This window comes from Phyllostomus hastatus, unplaced genomic scaffold, assembly GCF_019186645.2.
Source record: "Phyllostomus hastatus isolate PE091 unplaced genomic scaffold, TTU_PhHast_1.1 phas_scaffold_182, whole genome shotgun sequence".
Classification (NCBI taxonomy): domain Eukaryota; kingdom Metazoa; phylum Chordata; class Mammalia; order Chiroptera; family Phyllostomidae; genus Phyllostomus; species Phyllostomus hastatus.
Window position 1 is genome coordinate 15,022,270 of NW_025334013.1, and position 26,037 is coordinate 15,048,306.

A 26,037-nucleotide genomic window follows, 5' to 3' on the forward strand; every position below is an offset into this window, starting at 1 on the left:
TTTTTTTTTGGTTTTGGAATTTTGTATTTCTCTCAGGAGAAGGTAACAAACACAGCACAGCGACAGTTGACAGAGATGTCCAGGGCATGTGTGCCTGTCGCTGGCAGACATAGGCCGGCTCTCTACACACAGGAGAATGTGTAACCAAAAGAAAAGAAACGCTCATTCAAATACAAAAATAGAGAGAGGCAGAGAAATATTTTTAAAAGAATGCAGTCACACTTAGAAGATTTGATTTTTTTTTAACATTTGATGTATTTACTTTTAGAGAGAGAGGAAGGGAGGGAGAAAGATAGGGAGAGAAACAGTGATGTGTGAGAGACACATTAATCATTCGCCTCTCGTGCACCCCCAACTGGGAACCTGGCCTGCAACCCAGGCATGTGCCCTGACTGGGAATTGAACCGGCGACCTCTCGGTTTGCAGGCTGGCACTGTGCCGCACCAGCCAGGGCAAGATTTGATTTTTTTTCAATTACCTATCCCATTACTCATACACAAGCTAAGTTCATACTTCAGTATTATTTGCTTCTGGTCTGTTTCTGGCATCACAGATTTGATCAGATTGTACAGGAAGTTTTGTGCCTTGGTTGTTTCGGTTGACCTTGTCCGTGGAGTGTGTCCACATGTCACTGAGTGGAATCATGATCGAAAGCATGCTGTTGGAATGATGGTCCAGGGATCCGCTGAACGTCCGTATCGGGACTCGCTGGCAGACCCCCTCCGGCTGGGGGTGCAGACTGTTTCTGATGCAGGCTGTACACCGCGAACGTCCCGAGTGCATGTCCCTTTGCCCTGCTAAGAATGGCCAGGCCTGTGAGAGGCGGTCTGTCCCTACTCAGCAAGGCCGCCAATGCCAGAGCACCAAGAACACAGAAAATAAGAAAATATTGCTAGTATAATTGGTCCTGTATGGAATAGATGCCAAAGAGACAAACACAGAATCAAAGAAAATGCAACACTCTCCCTGATGAGATGTTTAATGTTTCCGTTTTAATCACAAATTAATTCAGTTACTTATTATAGAAATGCCTGTGTGCCAGAGCAAAGACAAATAGTCCGTGGTGACTCTGCCAAAGAGCCTGAGAATTGAAATGGGAGACAAGGATGTGAACAAAGGGGTATGCGCTGTCTAAAACACCAGGTGGGGTGAAAGGAAAAAGACCTGGGTTCAAATCCCTACTCTGCTCCTTTCTAACTAAGTGACCTTGGGCATGATGGCTTAACCTGTCAGAGCTTCTGTTATGGGCAGAATGGTGGTGCTAATACCTCCCTCCATCCTTCATCCCTCCAGGGCTGTGTGGATCAGTGCAAAAGCCCCCAGCCCAAGTGCCAGGCATAAAGAGGGTATCTGCCCTGGAAATGCCTCGTGGTTATCAGAAAGAATATTAAGGTGCAGAGAGCAGAGGAAGGTATAGTTCATTGTGCCCGGGGGTGCCCTGACTGGTGTGACTCAGCGGGTTGGGCATGGTCCTGCAAACCAAAGGGTTGCTGGTTCGATTCCGGGTTCAATTCCCGGTCAGGGCACATGCCTGGGTTGCAGGCCAGGTCCCCCATTAGGGGCGTGTGAGAGGCAACTGATCAATGTTTCTCTCCCTTTCTCCCTCCCTTACTTTCTCCCCAAAAATAAATAAAATCTTTAAAACAAATTTTGCCTGGGGGTAAGAGTAAGGGTTTTTAAGGGAAATCATCTCCTTTTGATTCTGTTAAGGCTGTGTTGCTTGCAAGGAATAAAAACCCCCTCTCAGAAACACTAAGGCAAAAAGGGAAATCCTAATAAGGCTACAGAGTAGCTCATGAAACCCGAGGGCAGGAAGGGCAGTGGGGCTTGGAAGGTGCTAGAACTCTTACATTCACCTTCAAAAGAGGGAAGATCTGAGTGGTGTCTGCATTGGTTCACTGAGTGGTGGCCAGGGGGCGGGTCACTCGGCAGACATGAAGACATGATCCCTGGGCCCCATCACTGTGGGGAGCTCTCGGAGAAGAGTGGGCCCGTGGGCTGGGCAGGCTGCCCTCACACTGTCTCTTTCCTGTGGGGCAAGGAGAACGTCAAGCAGCCTCAAGTCCAACCTGATCAGTGGGACGGAGGTAGGAGCACTCGGCTTGCCTTGAGTTGCAGCCCTGCGCTCTGCTGACCCAACAGGAAATGGATCCTGGTTGTTGCGGGAGGGTGGTCTGTGAAAGAGACCCACAGGCGGAGCCGCCCAGGAGGCAGCATGGCAGCCAGTCCTTGACATTGGAGGCTGTGCCTCCGACCAGAAGAGTCAGGCCTCAATTTCTTCTATTTAGCAAATAGGCACTTCGACTGAACAGATGTATCCATGCCTGCACCGCCAATGCTGGGTGGGGCGGCAGCTGTGTATATTGTTGCCGTAGCGCTTCCCTGAAGGAGCTTACAGTCTATAAGGGCACAAGGGCGGTAGGGGAAGCTATTTCCAGGAGTGCCTGCCCTCCAGGACAGAATTGGGTGCACAAACAGAGACAGAGCAGGGTGTGAGCAGCACGGCCTTTAGAATCCGAGATACCTGGCTTCGAATCCCAGCTCTGTCACTTGCCAGCAGTATAACTTGGCGAAAGCCATGGAACTCCTGCAGGCCGGTTCTAAATCCGTCCTAGAGGGTGGTCGCAAAGATGACCTGAGCTTACAGAGGAAACCGAAGCTGCCCTCACCGTCCCATTTCTGCCTTTGGAAATCCTACCCACCCTTCCAGCTCCAGCTCAGGTGTCACCTTGTCCATGAAGCCTTTATCAGCCTTCCGGTCAGGAAATACCGGTCCTCCACCACACTTCCATAGCCCGTTCACAGTTACTGTGGTAATAATTAATCTCATCACAATAATAATAATAGCAGCTAAGCTTTGCTGAGTGTTTACTGTATGACAAGGACTGTGCTAGTCTTCAGAAAACCCCCAGAAGGTGGGTACAGCATAATCTCATTTTACATCTGAGGAAACTGATACACAGAGAGGTTCATGAACTGTCCCAGTGCCACACAGTAGGTATAGTAAAGCTGGGATTCTAATGGAAATCTGTGCATTGCCAAGGCCCTTGGTTTTACCCACCACTCCCTGCCGCCTGCATTATGCCAGCACTCTGGGAAGCCCCCTCTCTCCCTTACACTGGTTATTTGCTGTCGAAATGGCAATGCCTTACCTGCTGGAGAAGGTGAGTGTCGGGAGCTGGCCTGAAACCCGGTTATAGGTGTTCAGAGCCTCGCTACCCAGACTGCTGCATCTCCTGTGTTTGAATGGGAGTAACTCTCCGAGCAAGCCAGAATGCTTATACTTAACTGTTAGCGGTTGAAGCCCACGGGATTGTGGGAGGCCAGTTGCAATAACAAGTGATGACTGGTCTTGTTGCTGTGGGATTTCAAGAAAAGTTGTTGTTGGCAGAGGTAAGGCAGCCCTTGGAACAGGAGATTTGAGCTGAGCTTTCCCTTGGACACCGGCACCCACGCAGAATTTCCTGCCCCTGCGACCGTTGGCTGCTTTTCTGGGAACGGCTTCTTTGCTTTCAGAGTTGTAGCTGGTGAAAGATCAATTCTTGGATCAGAGAATATCAGAGCCAGAAGGGTCCTGATATTTATTTTGCAATAAAAGTCGAAAAAATAACAGTGACAGCCGGAATTGCTTTTGCATCTCGTGTCATGTAAGGTTTCAGCTTGCTCCTCATTTCACACAACACGGCCACCGTGTGGGGGTCTGCAGTCGGCTCCACTTTTCAGGGGGGAAGCCGAGGCTCCGAGAGGGAAGGTAATTCCCCCGAAGTCACACAGCAGCGGGGCGCAGAGGCAGGACCACAGCCCAGGTGGGCTGGTTTTGAGAGTGACAAGCCCACACGAGGTAGCTGAAGCAAAGAGGGAAGTGGCTTTGGGTTCGCCGCCCCTCCCCCTCCCCTCCCCCTCCCCCTCCCCCTCCCCTCCCCTCCCCCTCCCTCATGTTTGGTCTGCTGAAGCCCTAGCTAGACGCAGCTGAGTCTGACATCTAGTTGCCCGCCTGTGGTTTTGCCCTCACCCCGCTCCCGTCGCCAGAAACACTCCCGTTCAGAGCCTGTGCGATGAGTACAGTGACCGAGGGCCCTGGTGTGTGCCCCATGTCCGCGTGTATTGATAAGGCCCCTCATCCTTCTGGAAATACCCCAGTTTGGACTAGATGTGCCCTAAACACGAGGTCCCCGACAGTTGGGAGGCCTCACTGCCTCCTTGCCCATGATACACTGGGGACCAAGTGCTAGGAGACCTGTGTCCAGGTCTGGTTTTGCCACTTTGCTCACTCTGTGACCTGGGCTGAGTCTTGGATCTCCTTAGGTAACTGAGACCCCCCCACCCCCCCAGGAATTTGCCTTCAGAATAAAGACAGCCCTCTTCCCCTTCCCCGCCCCCTTCTACCTCAGTTGAAATCCGACTAAGCATTGCCTCATAAGAACCCTCCCCGTCTGGTGGTGTGGGGGAAGGAACTCAAGAACCCAAGATGCCACCAGTGCAGACGGTGGCCGCCACGAGGCCCGCCCGGCACCGGAAACGTCGGTGTTTCAGTCCGCACCTTGCCTTACGGCACAGAGTCACTGGTCCCAGGGCCAGATCCCTGTGAGTCCTTATGAACACCCAACACTGCAAGTAACGTCCACAAAAACACCGGGAGTGTCCCGCGGCAAACAGACGAGCCACGCGGATGGGGAGAGTCCACTGGGGTCCAGAGGTGGGAGCTGGCCAGGCACCGCCCCCCACTCCCCTCAGCATCCAGCGGACCTGGACACCCCGCTGCGCAGTTAGGAAGCGCTGACCCTGGCGGGGACCTCCGTGTCAGGAGTCCTGCTGGCCGGCGCCTGACTCTGAGTCGCCCTTTGCCAGGCACTGGGGGCGGCTCATAGGTGCGTGTTCGAACTGTGACCCCTGGGCCCGAGGCAACTTCTTTGCTTGACTTTAAATGCCCATAAAATTGCACCAGTCACCACTTCACAAGGGTTTGGGGCGTAATTAGTGTTGAGGAAGCCCTTTGAACCGCTTGGATGACAGGGCATTAGTTACATTACGCTGTTACTAACTGAGTCTGTAGCCAGTTATTATTCATGGAGACTAATGTGCTTATAGACACGGGTTTTTAAAGAAACCGCAGCTGTCTGCGTCATTCCCGGGAAGGTAGCACTTACAAGGTGGGGTTATTTTTTTCCAAATTTATCTTGAAGCCATGGTCTGGAGAAGGAGTTATCCCTGGAGAGTGGAAGTCAGACTTCCAGCTTCAAACCCTTCTGTCCTCACCTTGGGCAGGTTATTTTACTTCTTTGAGCCTTACTTTGTTCACCTATAAACTCCTTTCAACTTAGGTGTTAAGAATAGGTCTCCCAGCAGGACCCACTCAGGAGGGCTGCCTGTGGCCCAGAGGAGGCGATGCGCAGAAAGGGCCTAGCCCCGTGCCCGCATGTGTAAATGCTCCGCAAATGTCAGCCTCTGTTACCATAGTAACCTTTTAACCATGTTTTTGCTGCTTAGTTTGGTTCATCCTTGTGAGGTTTACAGGTTTCATTTCCAGTCTCACCCGCTCCCTGAAATGGTGTCGGCTTGTCTGCCGCCCCCACGGCAGCCGGTTTCCCTTCACCTCCTCACTGCCCTGCCACCCCCGCTGAGGGTCTGGGGAGGGGCTTTGTGATGGCAGTTTTTCTGGGCCGCAAACACTTGAGTTTCAAGTGCGTCCTGGGGCCCTTCGCTTAGGCCCAGCTCATATCTGCCTCTGTGAACTTCCCTTACAGGAAAACCTGATCGGCGCCCTGTTGGCGATTTTCGGGCACCTCGTGGTCAGCATTGCGCTTAACCTCCAGGTGAGTTTGCCACCCGCCCGTCTGGAGCAGAGGTCCAGGCAGCGAGCCAGGGCGTCCGGTGCAGGCCCAGCAGCCTGTGCTCTGTGCGCGGTCGCCCACTCCCTCCCTGGGCTGGGCCTGGGGCAGTAGCTTGCGGGTCTTTCCAGAATCTCTTGATTCTTTGCCCCAACTCCATCCACCCATCACCTCTCTAATGCCAGTGCTCTCCATTACTTAACAATCTCTGGCCTGCAAGCGTGACTGGGACACGTGGCGAATGTATTAGGTGGCAGTTAATGCCCCTGGGGCAGCCTTCAGGGATGGGGTGGGGGGTGGAAGTTAGGCTCAGGCCTCAGGTGGGATGGTTCTGGGTGAGTTTACAGGGTTCTCAGAGGGTCCCCAGTGGGACTGAGCCCCACTTGCTTAAGGCACTGACTCACCCATGAGTACACTCCTCATTGGGCCTTCCCACTCCCCCTGCCTCGCCCCCCACTCCCCCACTTGTGCTTCCTGGAATCACTTCCCAAATCAACTACCTGCTCCCAACACCTTGTTTCAGGGACTGCTTCTGGGGACCCAGACTAAGTCTCGACCCCATGGACAGAATAATCCCACAACAGGGTGGCCACCCCGCTTCCCCGGTGGTGAACCCTCTCCCTCCCTGGAGCAAGGATGTAAACACACGTGTACATCCTGGCTCCCGTGTACACATATGTGAGGGCATGTTTCTGAGGTTGCACGGTCTCCCAGCTACTTGTCTGCTTCACGCTCTTCTTTTTACAGACAGCATCTCTGCTTCCGTATCTGCTTCCTCGCAGCCCCCATCCCCACCCTCCCCGGGAGGCGGCCCTGGCCCTCGGAGTCAGTGTGACTTCCTCACTTTCCTTAGTCACCGCCTCAGCTCCAAGCCCACATTTCCAGAACAGAGGGTGCTGTCGGCCCTACTTGGGCCAAGCGTCCACCCAAGCGTCTGCTGACACCCACATCCTGCCCAGCAGAGCGGCCGACACTCCTCCAGAAGAGGGTGTGGCTGAGCAGACACCCAACCATGGGGACGCCTGGGCATTGCAGTTAGAGGGAGGTGGTCTCCCTGAGGCCAGGCTGAAGTGGGGGTCCTGAGACCATGGCTGCCACCGCAGACTGCTCACAGCTGTGATGTGTGTTAGAAACACGCACCTTCCCTGAGGATGAGACTCATGGATTTTTTCAGACCTTCCCAGGGAACTTTTAAGGTGTCCCAGCCAGTTTGAAACGGACCGTCCTAGAGTAACAGTCCAGCACTCAGACCACCGCCGCTTTGCTTACCGTTGCAGAAGTACTGCCACATCCGGCTGGCGGGCTCCAAGGACCCCCGGGCCTATTTCAAGACCAAGACATGGTGGCTGGGCCTGTTCCTGATGCTGCTGGGCGAGCTGGGCGTGTTTGCCTCCTACGCCTTCGCTCCGCTCTCGCTGATCGTGCCCCTTGGCGCAGTCTCCGTGATCGGTAAGGTCCGGTGCCCCCGCTCCTCCCCGGGGACTTACCACCTATGTGACCACAGTGTCCCCACCGGGGTCAAAGACGCTTGTTAAACATACCAGCTTTTGCTTTGATAGAAACAGCCAGCACTTACAAAGTGCTTCACACACACCGGGCCCTGCTCTAAGCACTTTACGGATGTTAATTCTAATCCTCCGGCAACCTTTTGAGGGAGATACTGTTATTAGCCCCATTTTACGGATGAGGAAACTGAGGCACAGAATGGTGGAGTTGATGGCCCCAAATCACATAGCTATTGAGGAGCAGGGTTGCGACATGAACTGGGCTGTCTGGCTCCAGAATCTGTTTAAGATTCAGAAAGTTTATCAGAATTGCTCTTTATTTCTACTACAGGGAGAAGCTAAACTTTAACCTATTCATTGTAACACTGTCAAGATAATCTAAGCTTTTACAGACTTCGGATATCTTACTCTTCTAAGAAATTCAGCTTATTATCTGATCTTTTTCACATCATCTGATACCACTTTAAAAACATCATTAACCTCCTCTGCCATCTTCGTGCGACTGCTGTAACCACTGAACCAGTGTCTCAGAACATTGGAACCAACTGAAAGACAAAGGAGCTTTAAAACCCATGAGGTCACAAATAAAACAGAATTAGAAAATAATTATTTCCCTCTTAAATAAAAGATGTTCATAGACTGCTGATCAGTAGCTCACTGGACATAGGAGCAAAGGCAATGAACTTGCTTTGAAATGTTTCCTCCCATCTTGCTGGCAAGCGTGCACTGCCTACAAGCTCTTCTCTGCCCTTAAAAGAGAAGGCCATATTTCAGATCTTACTCTGCCTGAAATTAAGAGTATGCCATGGCATACTCATGGCAACTACCTGCCCCTCCTGTGCCCGAGGCAGACATCACTAATCAATCACAGCATTCCTCCCTAGCGAGCCTGGATGGGCCCTCAGACTCCTCGGAGCTTCAGGCAGTCACTGCCAGTCACCAGGGGCAGGCTCTCACTGATCCTACGATGGAACCCTCTTTTTCTTGACCAAGGTTGGTGCACTGGCAGCCCACGAGAAGAATGAGGTCCTCAAACGTGTTCTTTCCCACACAGTATTTTTTGAGAATGTAGTTCAAATGCCCATAGCTGAGGCAAGTTGTTGGCCACGGCCCCAGCCTTTGCCTGTCGTCTCCGGTCTGGCCCGCTTCCTGCATCCGTGTCACTGCCCGGCCCCTGTGTGTACTTAGATTTGTCCTCTGCCCACTGCTGACCTCGCCAAAGGGCTCTCGGGACTTTATTTACAATGAGGAATAAGTACCTGGGTGACCAGATGCATTAAATAGTAACCTTTGGATTTTAATAAAAATCAAATAATCGAATTCTTCAAAACAAGGGGTTGAATTATAATGATGGGAATTCTGGTATCTGCCACTGGAAATTACGAGGTTCTTAGAGCTTCTCAAGTCAACCAGTGAGAAATAATATTAAAAATAATAACAACCACCATTTATTGGTACTTATTACTCATCAGGCACTGTTCCAAGTACTTGAATAATAGTAATGGCCCAGTTATTGAGCATTTACTGTGCGATAAATGATTTACATACATTAGCTCATTGATTTGCCCCCATCAGTCAGAGGAGTAGGTATTTTCAGTGGTGTGCTGATACATCAACTCAGAGAAAGGGCGAGAGAAGAAGAGGTGGAGGGAGGGAGGGGAAGGAGGGAGGGAGGGTTAGAAAAGTGAGAAGGCAGAATAGGTAGACCTGATTTGTAATGTTCCAATCTACATGTTCTAAACACCACCCCCTCCCCCCCCCACTGTGGCTGTTTTCAAGCCACCGATAGTTTCCTGGATGTCTAGCAATCCGCAGTGGAGGCCCTGGACCCAGCACACTATTTCATAGACTTGGAGCCTGAGACCCAGGGGAACCGACTGTCCCCGGGACACATGGCCAGAAGAGGCAGAACTGAGATAGCAGCCCAGGGCTGTTCTCAGGGCAGGCCAGCCCCGTCACGCAGGGCGGTCACAGGAAGTCTGAGTACATCTGCAAATGTGGAAGGTCAGGGAGAAACAAGATTCAGGGTGACGATGTCAGAGGCAGGCAGTGCCAGACAAGGAGCAAGAGCCCTGGCGTCTGACAGTCCTGGGCTCAAGTCCAGCCCTCGCCTACCAGCTGCACAATCTTTAGTGGGCCCTTCACCTCTCTTAGCCTCAGTGTCCCCATCTTTGAAATGGGAATAATAATAGCACCTAGATCAAAGGGAGAACATACCAAGAATAACTTTAGTAAATTGCCTGTTGCCCAGGAAGTACTCAGCAAACACCCAGTGCTCCAGGTCTTGTAAGAAATCCTCAGGAAGGATCAGAGGGCACCCTCCCTATCTGAGATGGAATAACGGGAAATGGTAGGGCCGGAGCTCTTGGGAGGAGGAGTGAGAGGACAGGAAGCATCAAGTCCAGCCTCCAACGCAGACAAGACAGCCCAGCAGGCATGGGCGAAGGCGCTCCTTTTGACTGATGGCAGCCTCAATTCTTTTCCCCGTGTGTTTTTGTTTTTTGTTTTTTTTTATAGCTAGCGCCATCATAGGAATCATATTCATCAAAGAAAAATGGAAACCTAAGGACTTTCTGAGTAAGTTTACCAATCAGAGCCCCTGTTAATTTTGCGCTTGTGCATTTTCTCGTTATAAAACCCGCTCACCCCAATTCCGAGACCTTCCGCTTCCCGCTCTCCAGTGTGGGTCTCAACTCCACTCTCATCAGGACAGCTGGGTTTTTCAATCGCTGGTCCCCAAACCATTCCATCAATATTTGTTGAGTATCTACTGTTGGGGTTTTAGAAAGCCAAAGAAAAGGCACCCCCTTTCCCTAACGGCCTTCTGAAACAATGGGGAATAACCACAACAGTCAGAGGCAGAAGGTCAGAAGTTAGGCTTTGTTACTGATGGAGGCCAAATCAGAGCCTGCAGCTTAGGTGTGCAGCCGGATGACCTCTGCTCCCACATGCCCCGGCTCCCAGCTAGGCCTTGGGCCAGTCTCCCAAGAAAGCATTTGGGTTTCCAGAAAGGAACGCTTAGCTGGAGTCACTTCGTCTCGTGATCTGGGGCAGTGTGTGCTTCTGGGGCAACGCCGCTGGCCTGCCGTGGTCTGTACCCACGGTGAGCCCTGCGACAGCCTCCTCTCCCCCACAGGGCGCTACATCTTGTCCTTCGTTGGCTGCGGGTTGGCTGTGGTGGGCACCTACCTGCTGGTGACGTTCGCACCCAACAGTCACGAGAAGATGACCGGCGAGAACATCACCAGGCACCTCGTGAGCTGGCCTTTCCTCCTGTACATGGTAAGAGAAGCCGCTGGTCCTTCTGCATGAGGTGTTGGGAGGGGCATCTGGTTCTAGGAACCCGAATACCCCGCAACAGGGGTGCACGTGAGCTGTAGTGTGTTTCACTGCACTGAACACGATGCTTGTGCAGAGTACACGGTTCACGGGAAATGCTTTTGTCTTAGGTCCTGAGTAATGTCTACATTACTTCATTTCACTTCACTGTATTTTAATTTAATTTAATTTTTAGAGAGAGGGGAAAGGAAAGAGGAAGAGAGGGTGAGAAACATCAACATGAGAGCGTGAGAAATACCAGTGGGTTGCCTTTCATTCATGCCCCGGCCAGGGACTGAACCTGCAACCAGGAACAGAACTGGTGACCTTTGGCTTTTTGGGACAACGCCCAACCAACTGAGCCACCCTGGTCGGGGCCAGTGATAACTTGATTTTTTAGAGGTATTTGTAGGTGGCACATGTATTGTAGCCGAAAAAGACTAGATGGGCGAAAAGTTCCATCAGTAGTTGTCTCTAGGAGATAGAATGATGACCGAGTTTATTATTTTGTCTTTATGCATCATCCAAAATTTCTACAGGGAGCATTTAAAACTTTTATGGTAAGAAGAAAAGTTGACATTTTAAATAATTATTAGGTGTTATTTATTTATTCATTTTTGCCCAGTGTCACACGGCTGGGAGACACAGGGGAGACACTGGAAGCGGTGTCTCCTACACCCCCGGCCGAGCTCAGTGCTGTCCGCCCCAGGTACATCCCGTGTGGGGTCTGCAAGTAAACCAACCAAGGAAAACAGCCGAGGGGCAGGGGTGTCCAGCCTGCGGCCCATAGGCCACCCGCGGCCCAGCGTGGCTGTGAATGCGGCCCAACACAAAATCGTAAATTTACTTAAAACATGATGAGATCATTTTGTGATTACGTGTCGCAAGGCATTTAACGTGTGGCCCAAGGCAACTCTGCTTCTTCCAGTGTGGCCCAGAAACGCCACAAGCCTGGACACCCCCAGAAGGCGTTTGCTGAAGCTGCTGGTACACGAGCGCCCCCGTTCCATGCCCGGCTCTGCGCTCAACACTCTTTATGTGTCATCTCAGGGTCTCTCAGCAACCCTGGAGTGGAAGTGCTTTTCTCTCTGTTTCCTGGATGAGAAAACCAGAGCTCAGGGAGGTTAGCTCGCTTGTTCCAAGTCCCACGAGAGCAGTGCTGGACTTGAAGCTGGCCGGCCTGGCCTCGCGTGCCACTGTCCTTCACCGTGGCCCACTGACCAGGTCGTTCACTGTGCGCCCTCCACGTGAGCACCTGGGACTGCCCCGGAGGCCTCAGGACACTGCCTTTCCTCAGATCGCCCACAGGCAGAAGAAAGATTTCCCTGAGCTGGGGCTGTGTCACCTCCCCACGGCCAGCCAGCCCCAGTGTTTACCCGGTGGGCGTGGAGGCCTGTCTGTGGGACATGACCAGAGACCCACCTCTTCAGCGAAAGGTTCACCCTGAACACAGGCCCGAATCCGTCATGTGCTGCGTGACTTTAGCCAAGTCCCTTGACCCGAGGCCAAGTCACTGGACCTGGGCTGGCTGCTGGGAGAGACACGAGGTGGCGTGGAAGCCACCCAGCACTTGGCAGATGCTCAGCTGGTCCTTTTTCATTGTGACTACGAGACAGTGCTGCCAGCTGGAGAGATTTGGCCAAATCGAATTCAATAAATACTTCTGAGTGTCTTTTACGTGCCAGACACTGTGGACTTAAAAAAAAAATAAATGAGGCACGCTCACAGAGCTCGTGGTCTATCGGGAGGCCCCAGCTCGTACTCCGCCATCTCGCGAGACAATGCCGAGTGCCGTGCCAGCTCGCATTTAGGCGTCGCGAAGAACGGCCGAGAAATTGGGCCCCCTGGTGCGTGCACACTGGTCGGGAATGCTAAATATCTCCCCATCTGCCTGATGGGCTATTCTGCAGCCATTAAAGATAATTATGACAACTTCATAAAACATGAAAGTTGTTTATGGCAACTAAAAGCAGCCCCATACAAAATGGTGCGTGGACTACAGCGATGAGTAGATAAAATAGATATTCACTGCGACAAAGCCAGGAAGAAACAGGAAAATGAAAACAGCTGTGTTTTGTGGTCTCTCATTGAGAGGAATTTTCTAAAATTTTCTTTTCAAAGTGCCATTAATATCTCTGCATTGGTTTTTATAGCAAATCATCTTTGGTAGGCGGTTGGGGTAAGCAAACAGAGCTGAGCTATTGTCAAATATTTTTGCTTTAGTTTTGCTGGGTGCTGGGCTGACTTGACTCCTTGGAAAGTACTTCCCAGCGTCTGAGCCCTTAAGGAATAGAAGGGACAAGTTGTTTATCCAAAATAGGGGGGAGTTCTCACACTTTAGATTTGCCATTGTTTTGTAGTAAGTCTACTGATTGAGAGCCTTATAATTGCCAAGCACATGGCTGTCTGTCCTCAGGCCGTGTAGCTTAGTGGTAAAGTATATGGGCCCTGGAGCAAGAGTGTCTAGGTTCAAATCCTGGCTCTGCCACTTTCTAGCTTGGGGGTGTAATAGTGTCTACTTCATAGAATTATTGTGCCAACTTAATTACTTGAGTATAGATAAAATGCTTAGAACAGTACCTGGCTTATTTATGTGTTCATTAAGTGTAAGCTTTAATTATGACCCTGTGAAGTAAGAATTATTCTTCCTATTTCACAGAGGAGGTAACTGAATTTTGAGAAGCTAAGTGACTTGCTCAAGGTCACACAACTAGTTTAGAAGCAGGTCCAAGTCCACTCCTGGACCTCCCCGACGCCAGGGCCCTCTCTTCCTACTCTGCAGAGCCACACACATTGGAGGCTTGGCTAGAGGGCAAGGGGCACAAATACTTGCATGCTTCGCCAAAGAGCTCTCCTCGGTGAGCAAGTGTCTCCCCCCTTGACTGACCCCCAGTTTTAGTGGGTTACCCACAGAGCAATAGAGTGGGAAGAGACCATCTCAGCCTATGAATCCTGTCCATCCAAGACAGGGTAAACATGAGGCCAGCCCCTCACCCTCAAAGCTCAACCATGAAGCAGACCCCTTCTCCTTGTCTAGGGGTTCGAGAGATTCACGCAGTGTTCCCTCCTTTTCCACAGGATCCTTTCAGTAGTTTGGGGAGTGCTGGGTGTTTCCATGCCCTCGAGGGTCTGTGACTACTGAAGTCAGCCCAATAACCTCCAGCCCAGGCCGCTGGGGTCTCCCGGTCTTGCCCACTGACGCCCCACCCCCTCTCGCTGCTTTCCGTAGCTCGTGGAGATCATTCTGTTCTGCTTGCTGCTGTACTTCTACAAGGAAAAGAACGCCAACAACATCGTCGTGATTCTCCTCTTGGTGGCGTTACTCGGTAAGTGGGGCCAGGCGAATGAGTTGTGCCATCGCCGCGTAGCCCCAGCAGGTCCCCGCCGGCTGGAGGCCGTTCCTGTCAGTTCCTTCACGTCACTGGCTGCGTGCGGCGTTCTCACTCAAGTACCGAGTCTCCTGAGTGCCAGGAATGTGCTGGAAACTGGCATCAGCGATGCACAGGACAGGCGAACCCCAGGTGCCTCCATTCTAAAGGGAGGAAACGGCAGCAAACGAGGAGGCAAATGCACAGTAATGCACATTTGGCCGGTGATGAGCGCAGCGCGGAGGAGGGTGGAGTACGGGTGGAGAAGGTGAACCGGTTATTTCAGAGACATCACAGGTGGGCCAGCTTTCCACAACCGAGGCCTTAAGGGTCCGTGGAAAACCAGTCAGAGCTCCGGAAGCAACTCTGGATTCAAAGGCAAGAATTGCTGTTGTTCTCTCTTTTTCCTTTCCTTTTAGAGAGGCGGGTGCCACGGGGGAATGGTTCCTAAATCAGATTGGGGCAAGGCTCTAACCCCACACAGTGTTTGATTACTAAACGGAGCTTTGATAAACATCTGCTCTTCCTGGGGAAGGGGAAGGGCAAGGGGTGGGCGGAACCCCGCTGCTGTCTCCCAGTTCTCTCCCTGTCCAAGCCGCACTGCCCTCTACCAGTGGGCCTAGGAGAACACCCGGGCCCCGGGGGAGAGGGGAATTCAGCGGGATGAGCACAAAGGCCCCACACGTGTTGCTTCTCTTCTGTCCTTCCCATAGCAAGCCCCCACTCCAGCGACATGCCATCAGCCACACAGAGAGGTGTCACCCTAAGACAGGGTGGATTATTTTGATTTTTCTTCAAACAACTTTATTTTTAAAGGTTTATTTTCTTCAAATAAGACCTTATTTATTTATTTTTAGGCAGAGGGGAAGGGAAGAAGAGAGAGAGGGAGAGAAGCTTCAATGTGCGGTTGCTTGTGTGCCCCCTACTGGAGATCTGGCCCATAACCCAGGATGTGTCCTGACTGGGAATCAAACCAGCGACCTGTTGATTCACAGGCCCAGCACTCGATCTACTGAGCCACACCAGCCAGGGCTAAAAACAGCTTTATTGAGACATAATTCACATACCATGAAGTTCATCTGTTCGAAGTACACAATTCAGTGGATTTTAGTGTATTCGCAGAGTTATACAACTGTCATGGTTCAAGTTCAGAACATTTTTGTCACCCAGAAAACCCTATGCCCATGAGCAGTCACTCCCCACTTCCCCCTCCTCCCAGCCCCTGGCAACCACTGATCTGCCTTCTGTCTCTATAGACCTGCCTTCCTGGACGCATCCTATGCATAGAATCATGCATCACGTGGCTTTTCGTGACTGGCTTCTTTCACCGAGCATAGTGTTTCAGGGGTTCATCCCTTGGTGATGTTTTAAAACTGGGTCGGAAGATCACGGTCCCAAAACGTGTTCCCTTACTGAAGAGCAAGGCCAGAAGGTTCCGAGGCACGCTGGCCACTCCTCCTGTCCCCTTCTCACTCACGTGGGCAGCCTGATGGAGCGGCTTAGCTCACCGGGCTGCTGCTGTTCGAAAACCAGCCTCGGAGCCGCGGGGGCCTGGGAGCCGCTGTGTGAGACGGGCAGTGGCCGCAGCCGAAGCTGAGAGAAACGGGAAGCAGAGCATTTCAGCCAGAATGAGGGGCTCCGTTTGTACCACCATTGGGGGTGGTTTCTTTTAACTCTTGCTTCAGCAGGGGGTCTGGCAGTTCAGAGTCAGGAGTCATTTCTGCCCCAGCGGTGGTCTTCATGTTGAGTGAGGAGGACCACCGCCAGGTGTGTGAGAAGACCACGTTGGAATTTGTTGTTATCTCCACCTTTTAAACGGTGTTTCCTGCACACGTCCCGTCATTGTGCACACATGTAAGCACAGTGTCGCATGACCATAACTTTCGAATGCATGAACATGTATGTTTTGGAAAAGCATGTGCCCATCCATTAAGGAGTAGGGTTCTAAAACATGTCAAACACAGCCCGGTGAGCTAAGCAGCTCCATCAGGCTGCCCACGTAAGTGAGACGGGGACAGAAGGAGTGGCCAACGTGCCTCGGAACCTTCTGGCCTTGCTCTTCAGCGGGAGACCACGTTTTGGGACCTCTGTCCAAAGAAGTGATTTTTAAAAATACAATTGAGTGAGATTTTTTTAGAGCACTTTACACAATATGTGTTTTCCCTGTGGTTGCCACGAGGAGGATACTCAATAATCCTGTTTGTCCCTTCAGAGACTGCATGGCTCCCCCCGGGTCCCGGGCACCTACACGAGTTGTGGGGATGAAACGAACCCACTCCAGGGTCCGGAGACCTGGACTCATTGCTTTTTCCTGGTAGAGTGTAGAAGCGACATTCGGAAACACCTGTCAGGGCTCTGCCCGCCTTGCTTCTCCGGTCCAGGGGCACGGACAGTGGGGCGTCCAAGATCCCCGGACAGAGAGCGACTTCTCCCCACGTGAATCACTGCGCCAGCTGCACCGGGGCTCCCTCCATTCTCCTCACCAAGCCCTTTGTGGCGATAAACTGACCTTCAGGGCCCGGCTCCCTCCGTGTTCCCGAGGTCCCCACATGCCCGTTCGCCCTCTTTGCAGGCTCGATGACGGTGGTGACAGTGAAGGCCGTGGCCGGGATGCTCGTCTTGTCCATCCAGGGGAACCTGCAGCTCAACTACCCCATCTTCTACGTGATGCTCGTGTGCATGGTGGCAACCGCCGTCTACCAAGCCACGTGAGTAGCGAGTTCTCTCCTGCTGGGCCTCGGCACATGGGCTGGGCTCCTCCGTTTTCCGGGCCCCATTGTTGCTGTTGAAGCTGCAGGAGAGGCAGAGCGTTCAGAGGCAGCCTGCCGCTGGGCTCTGGCGCCTGCCGTGGAGAGAGCGGAGCGGCCAGTTTGCTGAGCTGTCACGTGCAGGAGCTCCGTTGCTGGAAAGACGAGCCTGGAGTGGGGGTGTTTGACGCTCGGCCTCAGAACGTGAGAGGCGGTCAGAGGCAGCCTCGCCTCCCGCCTGCCCCTGGCGGGCACGCGTTTCCAACGCCGGGGCTGCTCCGGCCCCACAAGGCACCGGCTGGTCGGCGAGGTGAAAAACTAAAGGTGGTCATTTCTTGTCCTCAAGGAATCTCCCCCACATCATCCCAAGTGGAAGAGCAAGGTGATCGCTTCTCTCTGGGCACGAGAGTTAAGTCAGAAGCAGCCGTACTGAGGGGGCCTTGTTCACATTTGAGACTCGGTGCCCAGCTGTGGTCCTGGAAGGGAATGGGACACCCCGTGTGGGGACAGGAGGGTGGACTGCACAGGTTTCAGGGTGATGCGTGAGGCTGATTCGCCTGGGCAGGCCTGGGCTCACTGTCCACCAGCGTGGCCTCAAGGGATCGTGGGAGTGACTGATGCCCAGCGTGGGCCGGCTTTACTCTCAGTGACTCCACGTGAATTTGAATTCGTTGCATCCCCACAGCACCCCATTCGTGTGGATGGTACAGCCCTCGTCTTGCACATGAGGGACCACACAGCAAAGTGAGGTTAAAAGGCCAGGAAGTGGTGCAGCTGAGATTTGACATCCTGCTCCCAGCCCACGGCCCTCACCCCTCTGCGCGGCCACCTCCCCTCAGCTTCTCTAAGACGCAGATTCTTTGTCTGCAAATGCGAATAACAGCCCCTACCTGAGGGAACCACATAAAGCCCTGTAGACAGCAGCTTCTTTTACGACCATTGTTACTATTACTCTGTCGATTATGGCTGTTCGCAGCCACACTGCATCAATTCTAAGCATCGCCACCGAGCCCCTGCCAAGCGGAGACCCAGTGCCCAGCACTGCAGGGGTTACAAGGATGAACCAGATGCCCCGCCCACCTCCTGAGTGCTTCTCTGTCACCTACTCAGTACACATTCACTGAGGGCCTACTATGTGCCAGGCCTGTGCTGGGCCTTCCACACACACAGACTGTCCTCAAGGCTCTCATAGCCCTGCTGGGAGCAGCCTGGGGAACACGGTTACAGGGTAAGCAACTATAGTAACTAAAATACTACACAGAGAAAGGGCAAAGATATGTTCTGAAACAATGGCAGTATTTATCCTAGAGGGAGAGATTAGAAATAGTTCCAACTTTCCCTTTCTTTTTCCTATGTACAGGGACAGACAAGAGTAGGTTTACAGTTGTGAGTATACGGAACAGTTTATTCTTGTGTTATTATCATCATAACCTGCATGCCTTTTCCCACAGGAACAACTGTAAAGCTACTTTTGCCTACCCCTGTATATTACAGTGATCACAATGGTTTTGAATGAAGAAGAAAATTTGGCTTAAAAAGTTGTTAACAAGACAGAATGTTACAAGTGAAATTACAGTTTCTTGGAGTGTTTAAGCCACCTGGAATGGCTCTTTTTAGTGGAGGGGACCCAGGGGACACCACGGTGAGGGAAAGGACATTTCCAGTTACGAGAACCACGTGGTCAAAGGTGTCAGACCAGGAAGGCACGGCCCACTTGGTGAATGGGCATGGGCCTCAGCTTATGACCCTGGGGAAGAACAGGAGCAAAGCATGGACCTCAGACCTAGAGACGCACAAGGATGGCACCTTCGTGAACCCGAGGAACGTTCTGTCGTGGGTCATCTTCACATCTCAAACCAAGGCTGCTGTCCGCAGCTTCCTCCTTGGCCTTTCCAGCACCCCCTCGGCCTGCTGACCAGAGTGCTTTTGCATTGCAGGTTCTTAACTCAAGCCTCACAGATGTACGACTCCTCTCTGATTGCCAGCGTGGGCTACATTCTGTCCACCACCGTCGCCATCACCGCAGGTAAGGGTGGCTGATCGCCAGGTTTCCGTCCTCCCCCTGAGCAGCAGGGGCAGCACCCCCGTGTGGAGGGAGGAGGCTCTGCCTTGGCCAGTTGCTCCGACTCATTCTGCCCCTGGAGAGAGCGCAGGGTTTAGAGCCAGGGAGACGCAGGACCTTGTGGCTCTGGGAAAACCACTTCACCCATCTGTGCCTGAGTTCTGCATTCGTAACATAGAAGTGATAACACTTACCTCCTGAGATTGAAATATGTACAAACTGAATTTCCCTGACTTTTTGGTGCTTATGCAAGGTTTCTTTAACCGTTTCTGCTGTCCTCTGCTAGCTGCCAGCCTTCTCGGGACAAGTGCCCGCAGGCTCCTCCCACAGAAATCCCAGAGATCATCAGTACCTGAAGCATCTGCAACACAATAGGGGCTCAGTCTGTGATCACTATTATTTTGACACTGCCCTTTTCTTCTACCCCCACCCCTAATTGTTTTAAATTTTCTTTCTGAGGGGGCTTTAGAGGCTACAAGCACGTCAGAGTTTGTTTGTTTTTACGTGGCCGCAATGACTAAAATCTTCAAAGCTACGGGCTGCTTGGGCTCCCTAGAAATGTTGCAGGAAAGAAGTGAGCGGGGGCGGGGCTGCTGCCGGCTCCCTGCAAAGTCAGAGGAAAGGGGCCACTGGGACAGTTCAGGGGCTAGTCAGGGACAGGCTGCTGCTGCCCGTGGCTCCCCTCGTTTGCAAGTCTCGTGGGGCCCTTTTCAAACTCATTTTCACCGGGGGCTCTATCAGCCTCGCGGTTGCCTTCAAAGGGGCGAATGTAATTTCAGGACTGCGTCAACGTAACTACTCCTGAACAGTTAAGGGAGAGCTCGGCACTGCCGCCGGGTAGAAACAAGGTGGAGGGGGGATTCAGCCCGAGGTCCTTGTGGTCACCACCTGTGCTCAGAGTTTGAGAGAGAAAAGTGAAGAAGATGCATGCCCCTGAGAGGGAGGTTGCGGGCAGGCCCCAGAGAGAGCGCACCATTTTTGCGAGCGGAGTATTATCTCGAAATAAAAAGTTAAAAATAGATGAAGATAAGAGGGGCCTAGGCGTGGGAGAGAGAAGACAATCTCTTCCCTTAAATGGCTTTTATTCCCTTCTCCTGGTACTTCGCTAAGTGCAGTCGTAGTAGATGTTGATTGCTTTGATTCCCTGCGGGGAAGAGAGCTCAGCTGGGCCCCAGACACAGGGGCACGAGGGCAGGCGGTCGGCCCGAAAACAGCTCTCTCCCCTCGTTCGCTGCAGGAGCGGTGTTCTACCTGGACTTCCTCGGCGAGGACGCGCTGCACATCTGCATGTTTGCGCTGGGGTGAGTCCGCCGCGCCCCCCCCCCCCCGCCCCGGCCCCGCCCTCGCGTGCACTGCGCCCCCGTGTGGGCGGCCCCTCTCCCGGTCCCTGCCTCAGCCCCCGCAGGCAGCACTTGAGAGCCAGGGGAGGTAGGGGGGCTGGAGCTTTGTCCCCAGAGGGGACAGCTTTACTCTCCCGCGGGCTTTGTTTCCTTCCCCTTTCCTCCCTTTCGGTCTTTAATCTCCTCGTTTTTTTCTAAAAATCCTACTTTAATACATGAAAGGCCTCGCTCTTTGACCTCAGATCAAAGAAATGCATGTTGAAGCTCCATGAGGTGCCTTCGTTTTACAAAAACTAATAGGACTGATAATATTCCATGTTGGCAAGAGGATGAGGAGACCGTGAGAAGTTCTTTAATGTGGAAGAGGACAGTTTGGCCATATCAATAAAAATTGTAAATGAGCATACTTTTGAGGTAGCATTTCATTTCTAATCATTTATCTCGGGGGAATAATTGAAATGGGACACAAAAACACACGTATGAGGCTACTTAATTAATTTTCAAATTAATTGTGTAAGCAAATAATTGGAAGCCACTTAAATGCCCAGCAGTAGGAACAGGTTAAATTATAATATATTTATACAATAAAGTAGCATGGTGCCTATTGCACCAATTGCCTAAAGTAGCAATTTTTTGAAAAATTGAGGCCAGTCTGTTGGCATGGATACATTAGGTGGAAAAAGTTACTCTTTCTGTTTATGTGTAGTCTATTCTAAGATCCCACAATTCCACCTCTAGATAGATATATTCCCAAGAGAAATGAGTACCTATATTGACCAAATGACCTATACATGGATATTTATAGTAGCTTTATTCATAACGTGCCCAAATGGGGTACAACCCAAATTGTCTACCAACAGGAGAGTGAAAAACAAATTGTGGTCTGTTCAGACCATGGATTCCCCACAACAATTAAAACGAATGAACTAAAACGCACAATAAAGTAGATGAGTCTTAAAACCAATTGCTGGGTGAAAGGAACTAGCCATGAAAGACCCATCCACGCGGCGAGGTAGCTTCGGAGAAGCTCAGAACCTGGCACCTTGAGTCCGTGGCGAGAACAGTCACAACGGGGGCTTCCTCTGGGGGACGGTGGCATGAATTGGGACGGGGCCCACAGACACTGTCGGGAGTGGAGGGGATGGCAGTGTCTTCTCCGTTGACCTGGCAGCGATCACATGTGTGTGTACACAGGTAAAACTCATGACACTGTAATTAGGGTTTGCTCATTTTACTGCACGAATATTACACCTCAGTTTTTAGGAAGTGCGCTTGTTGAAGCTCTAGAGAAATGGAAAAAAAAAAACAAAAAAGACTTTGGAGAAACATATGCCTCCCCGGGGAGTGCGGTGGGGGAGTGCGGGGATTTGCGTTTTCACTCTCTCCGCTCCTGCATTGAGTAAGCGTGGGCCCTAAAGAACTGCTTGTTAAAACAAACCTTTTCCAAGTCAGGGCTCTGAGATGCAGGCTAACGAGGAGTGAAGAACCGCTCAGAGTTCTACCTGGGAGAGTCTAATTCATTCTGATGAAGTCTTGTGCGGAGTGGGGATGTTATCATTCATCTCACGTCTGCTTCCCGCTGGGCAGCCAGCACCCCCCTCCGCAGCTGCCGCCTCCTTCCCACCTTTTTTCCATTCCCTGGGTCTGGAAGCGCCCTCCCACCCTCACCATGGCCTGACTTCTCTGCCGCCCTTATCTCTCTGTCCCTCAGGTGCCTCATCGCATTCTTCGGCGTCTTCTTAATCACGCGGAACAGGAAGAAGGCCGTTCCATTTGAGCCCTATATTTCCATGGACGCCATGCCAGGTAATGTTAAAACCTCCCGTCTCCAGCTGGCCGGCTCGTCACTGTAGGATGACTGCTGCTTCCCCTTTGAAAAGAGACAGCCGGCCGCCGGGCGTGGTACGGGGAGGGCGTGCTGTGCCGTTTTGGTGTGACTGTCTCTCTGTTCTTTATTTTTTTCATCTCAGCGTGCCAAAAAGGAGGTAACGGCTGAGAAGCCTCAGTCGGTTCTGAGCACATCTTGTCAGTTCCCGTGTCTATTTGGGGATCTTTTAAAGACCATCCTGATTCCCAGTGGATATCACTAATTACGATCTGAAGCACCAGGCTTCACACCTGCAAAAGGAAAAACCCGTTTATCTCGCTGGAATGGATTGATCAGAGAGGGGAAGGAAAGTAGGATGAAGGAAATTCAAATACTATAACCTCACTCCTTGCACCACAAAGGAGTGGATTGTTCTGGAAAGCTGAATTTCCTAGGACCTAAGAAGAGTTCATGCTGAGAGGCACAAGCTCGAATGCCCTTAAGGCCGAACAGGAACAGGAATGTGCAGTCAGGGAAGCCGAGGCCGAAGCCCACGCCCACCGAAATGGGGGCGGGGTGGCCAGTGGAGGACCGGGGAGGACCCGCCCAGCCCAATGGCATCCAGATCAGAAAAGTTAGGGCGCTGGGCCAGCCCCCTCCAGGTCTGCTGACCTAAATTTTTTGAGTTGCCAGGGACCACTAGCTTTCACCATTTAACTCACACTTGTTATTTTCGATAGATTTGATAGAACTCTTTCCCGCGCTTCATTAAGACGGTCTGATGAGCCAAGTATAGTCACCGTGGTGGCACAGAGTGCTGCTGTGTCCGGAACGCTGCGGCGTAGGTGTGTCCTCAGGGCCGACTGAGGTGCCCCTGCCGCAAATGCCCCCAGGGTTTGTGTATCTACTTTCCATTTCATTTCTTCCTCCCTTGCTGTTAAGCCGTGGTCTGTCCTTCTTGCCGCTACCGGCCTGCCACTCCTGCTGTTACCAGCAGAGCGACTCCGTGTCCGTCTTGTCCATGGACCCCACTTGTTCGAATTGTGCATAAAATTAAATTAAATACGCTCTGAGATGGGGCCTTCAGGTTTCTCCTAGGAGTGAAGTGCATGGGCTTTAGTGCATGGACTTTGTAAACGTCTAACCTGGCAGCTCAGATGCCTTTTTTGCTTACTTCCTTGTTCTCGGCTGTGTTCCGGATAGATGAGGGCGCTGGATAGCTGAGTTCCAGATAGGTGAGGTGTCAACTCCGTGTGTGTGCAAGTATGTGTATGTGTCCGTGTGTCCGTGTGTTGATGAACTGTGTACGTGTGTACATCTGTGGAAGTGTTTGTATATGCACATATACAGACGGATTTCCTGGTAGGACGCAGAAGGCGACCCAAGGTCGTCCCAAAGACCGACGCTGTATAGCCTGTTTGTGGATGTGGCCCATGCTTCCTCCTTGTACCTTGTGACCCGTGGGAAGCAGGTGTCGAAGGAGGGAGACTCTGCCCTGTTGCTGTGGCCTGTCACACGCTCCTGGGCAGACGTGTCCCGTGCCGTGAAGAGCGTGGGCTTCGAGTCCAGGCGGCCTGGAGTCCAACCCCAGCTCTGCCCCCGCCCGCTCTGCAACCTCGGGCCTCCTTTCGGGATGGCGGCGCGACACGTGATAGGCCCCTTGCACAGTGCCTGGGACATGGAAGATGCCTGGTTAAATTTGGTTTCACTGCCCTTTTGCTTTAGAACATTTCAGACACTGGTGTGGCCTGAGGCCAGGTAGAACTTGGAGCGCACAAGTCCACACACAGAGTGGCTTTCCTAGCCACTTGGTTTCCCTGACCAGCGTCGGGGCCTTGCTCGTGGCCTCCCTAGACCGGTCTCTTTACAACAGACCAGTGCCTGCTGTCCAAGAGGCATTTGAAGCCCCCAAACTCACCCCCTGTCAGAATTTGGAGGGGCTGGACGTAATCCTAGCACCTGGAAGACTTCTCAAGAAGGAGAAAGAGGAAAGCAGGGCCTGGTGGGTAGGAGCTGGGCCTTGCCGTCCCCCAGCTGCACACACACAGCCTCAGCACATCGGGCAAGGCCGCTCTGTGACGGCGAAGGATCAAGACACACACAGGGACCGCTCCCGAACCACGTCTGAACACAGACCACACGTGAACATTGTCCAGCCACAGAGAGGACCAACCGTCCCCCTAACATGAGTGACCGCTGCTCTTAACCAATCGCAGCATCAGCCTCAATCTGGTCTTCTCTCCTTCTAGATAAGAATTATTAAGAGCTTCAATTATAGAATCATCCCTGCTTCCTTAAACCCTGCCCAAAATCACCTAACACAAACCCAAGTAGTAAGTCCTCCCTACTACCTTCTTGCTGAAGCAGCCCACGGTTCCCCATGGCGTCCGTCTCCCTCCCTGCAGGGAGCCGGTGAAGCCAGGATTGTCAGACGATAGGTGGGCTCCTGGTGATTTGTGGCTGGAGAACGTTGGCAAAATCCAAAAGCTCAGCTACACCTAGTAAGGCAACTCTCTTCCCTAAGGAGCAGGCCTCTCCTCGTCTTCCCCAGATTCAAACCACAGCCACTTAAACTGCATCCTTCAGATGACCGTCAGCTCAGGCTTGTGCAATGTGGTAGGTAGCAAAGCGTCTCCCACAAACCAGGCCTGCCCAGCCCGTTTGCAGAGTGAGTAAGACCACAGGCCTCGGCGCCGGATCCCAGCTCTGTCTCTCATTGCTGTGTGACCTTGGGCAAGTTACTTCACCTCTCTGAATCTGTTTTCTTGTTCAGCAAATGAGGATAGTAGCATATCTCTGTCATAGCATTTTTGGAGATTAAGTGCAGGTGTACAGGGTGGTCACACAGCATTCCAGTCAAGAGTGTGGGCTTCAGCCCCGTCTGGCATGGCTCAGTGGATGGAGTGCCGGCCTGTGAACCAAAGGGTCGCTAGTCTGATTCCCAGTCGGGGCACGTGCCTGGGTTGTGGGCCAGGTCCCCCCGCCCCCCGGTTGGGGGCGTGGAAGAGGCAACCATACACATCGATGTTTCTCTCCCTCTCTTTATCCCTTCCCTTCTCTCTAAACATAAGTACAAGTGTGGATTTCAGAGTTTAAACCACCCGAGTATGCACCCTGGCACCGCCATGTAATAATCCCTTCCTGACCTCCAGCTGCCTCATCTTCCTCATTGGTAGCTGTAAGGATAGAATGAAATCAAATTTTGTGACTGCATCTGCCACCAAGTGAACATTCAGCACACATTATCTATTGTCATTGTTTCTGTCACTGTTATTACTCCTTGGAGCACTCAGCCCGGCGCCTGAGGCACGTTAAGCAGCCCGATGTCCTCTGTTTTTCTGTGTTTGCCATCATCCTGCTCTCACAGAAAACACTCCACATTGAGTTTCTCATGATGCAGCCCGGGGGCAGGTGGGTTCCAAGGGTCTTGATTCCCCACAGGGTCAGACTTGGCCTCGGAAAGCATCAGGCCCCCACCCGACTAGGGGCGCTGCAGAGTAAGGTTAAAGGGATCAGCGACGGAAGTCTTTGCCCTCAAATGTAAGTGGGAATCCAACATCATTGCGCCCAGAGTAATACTTGAAATGACACCTCACCCTGTGGATGGCTCGGGGGTGTCGATGTTACAGTCAGGCTCTCCCTCTGAGCTTTGAGATGCATCTGTCACCGTGACGTGTCCATAGCACAGAAGTTCCCCTCTTCTGTCAACAATATGATGACATTGTCTGGATCCTGATTTAACTCAGAAAAGTGATGGCATCTACCATGTTCAAAGCACAGTGTTGGTCCCCCCACCCCCGATGCCCCTGGTGGCCCAGACAGGCACTCCCGCTGTCAAGTTCTAGGTCAACCCGTGGCTCCTCGCGATAGAGGGCTGGTCTATGTGCATATTTCCTGAAGATGCGTCCCTTCTTGCTTAGCAACCATAATGTTTCCAGTGTATATTTATGGGTGTTCTTTCTTCAATCTAAAGCATTCAGGAAATGGACAATGCACATGATTAGCTCTTGAGCCCTGTAATTAGTCTGTGGCGGGACAGAGAGAGGTGTAGCCTCCCTCGCC

General features: G+C 52.2%; 1 protein-coding gene across 2 annotated transcripts in view; it reads left to right on the plus strand.

Moving 5' to 3' along the window:
* NIPAL3 (NIPA like domain containing 3) overlaps positions 1 to 26,037 on the plus strand; it is a 32,918-nt gene that overhangs the window by 3,489 nt on the left and 3,392 nt on the right. Inside the window, exons 3-11 of one of the 2 annotated variants that reach the window (XM_045858857.1) lie at positions 5,745 to 5,813; positions 7,106 to 7,277; positions 9,851 to 9,910; positions 10,470 to 10,615; positions 13,881 to 13,977; positions 16,592 to 16,727; positions 18,704 to 18,792; positions 20,066 to 20,129; positions 21,880 to 21,974. In XM_045858857.1, coding sequence (XP_045714813.1) covers positions 5,745 to 5,813; positions 7,106 to 7,277; positions 9,851 to 9,910; positions 10,470 to 10,615; positions 13,881 to 13,977; positions 16,592 to 16,727; positions 18,704 to 18,792; positions 20,066 to 20,129; positions 21,880 to 21,974 — 928 coding nt within the window. Of the gene's footprint in view, positions 1 to 5,744; positions 5,814 to 7,105; positions 7,278 to 9,850; positions 9,911 to 10,469; positions 10,616 to 13,880; positions 13,978 to 16,591; positions 16,728 to 18,703; positions 18,793 to 20,065; positions 20,130 to 20,410; positions 20,565 to 21,879; positions 21,975 to 26,037 lie in introns of those variants that run through there. The other variant, XM_045858858.1, reaches the window with a different exon arrangement.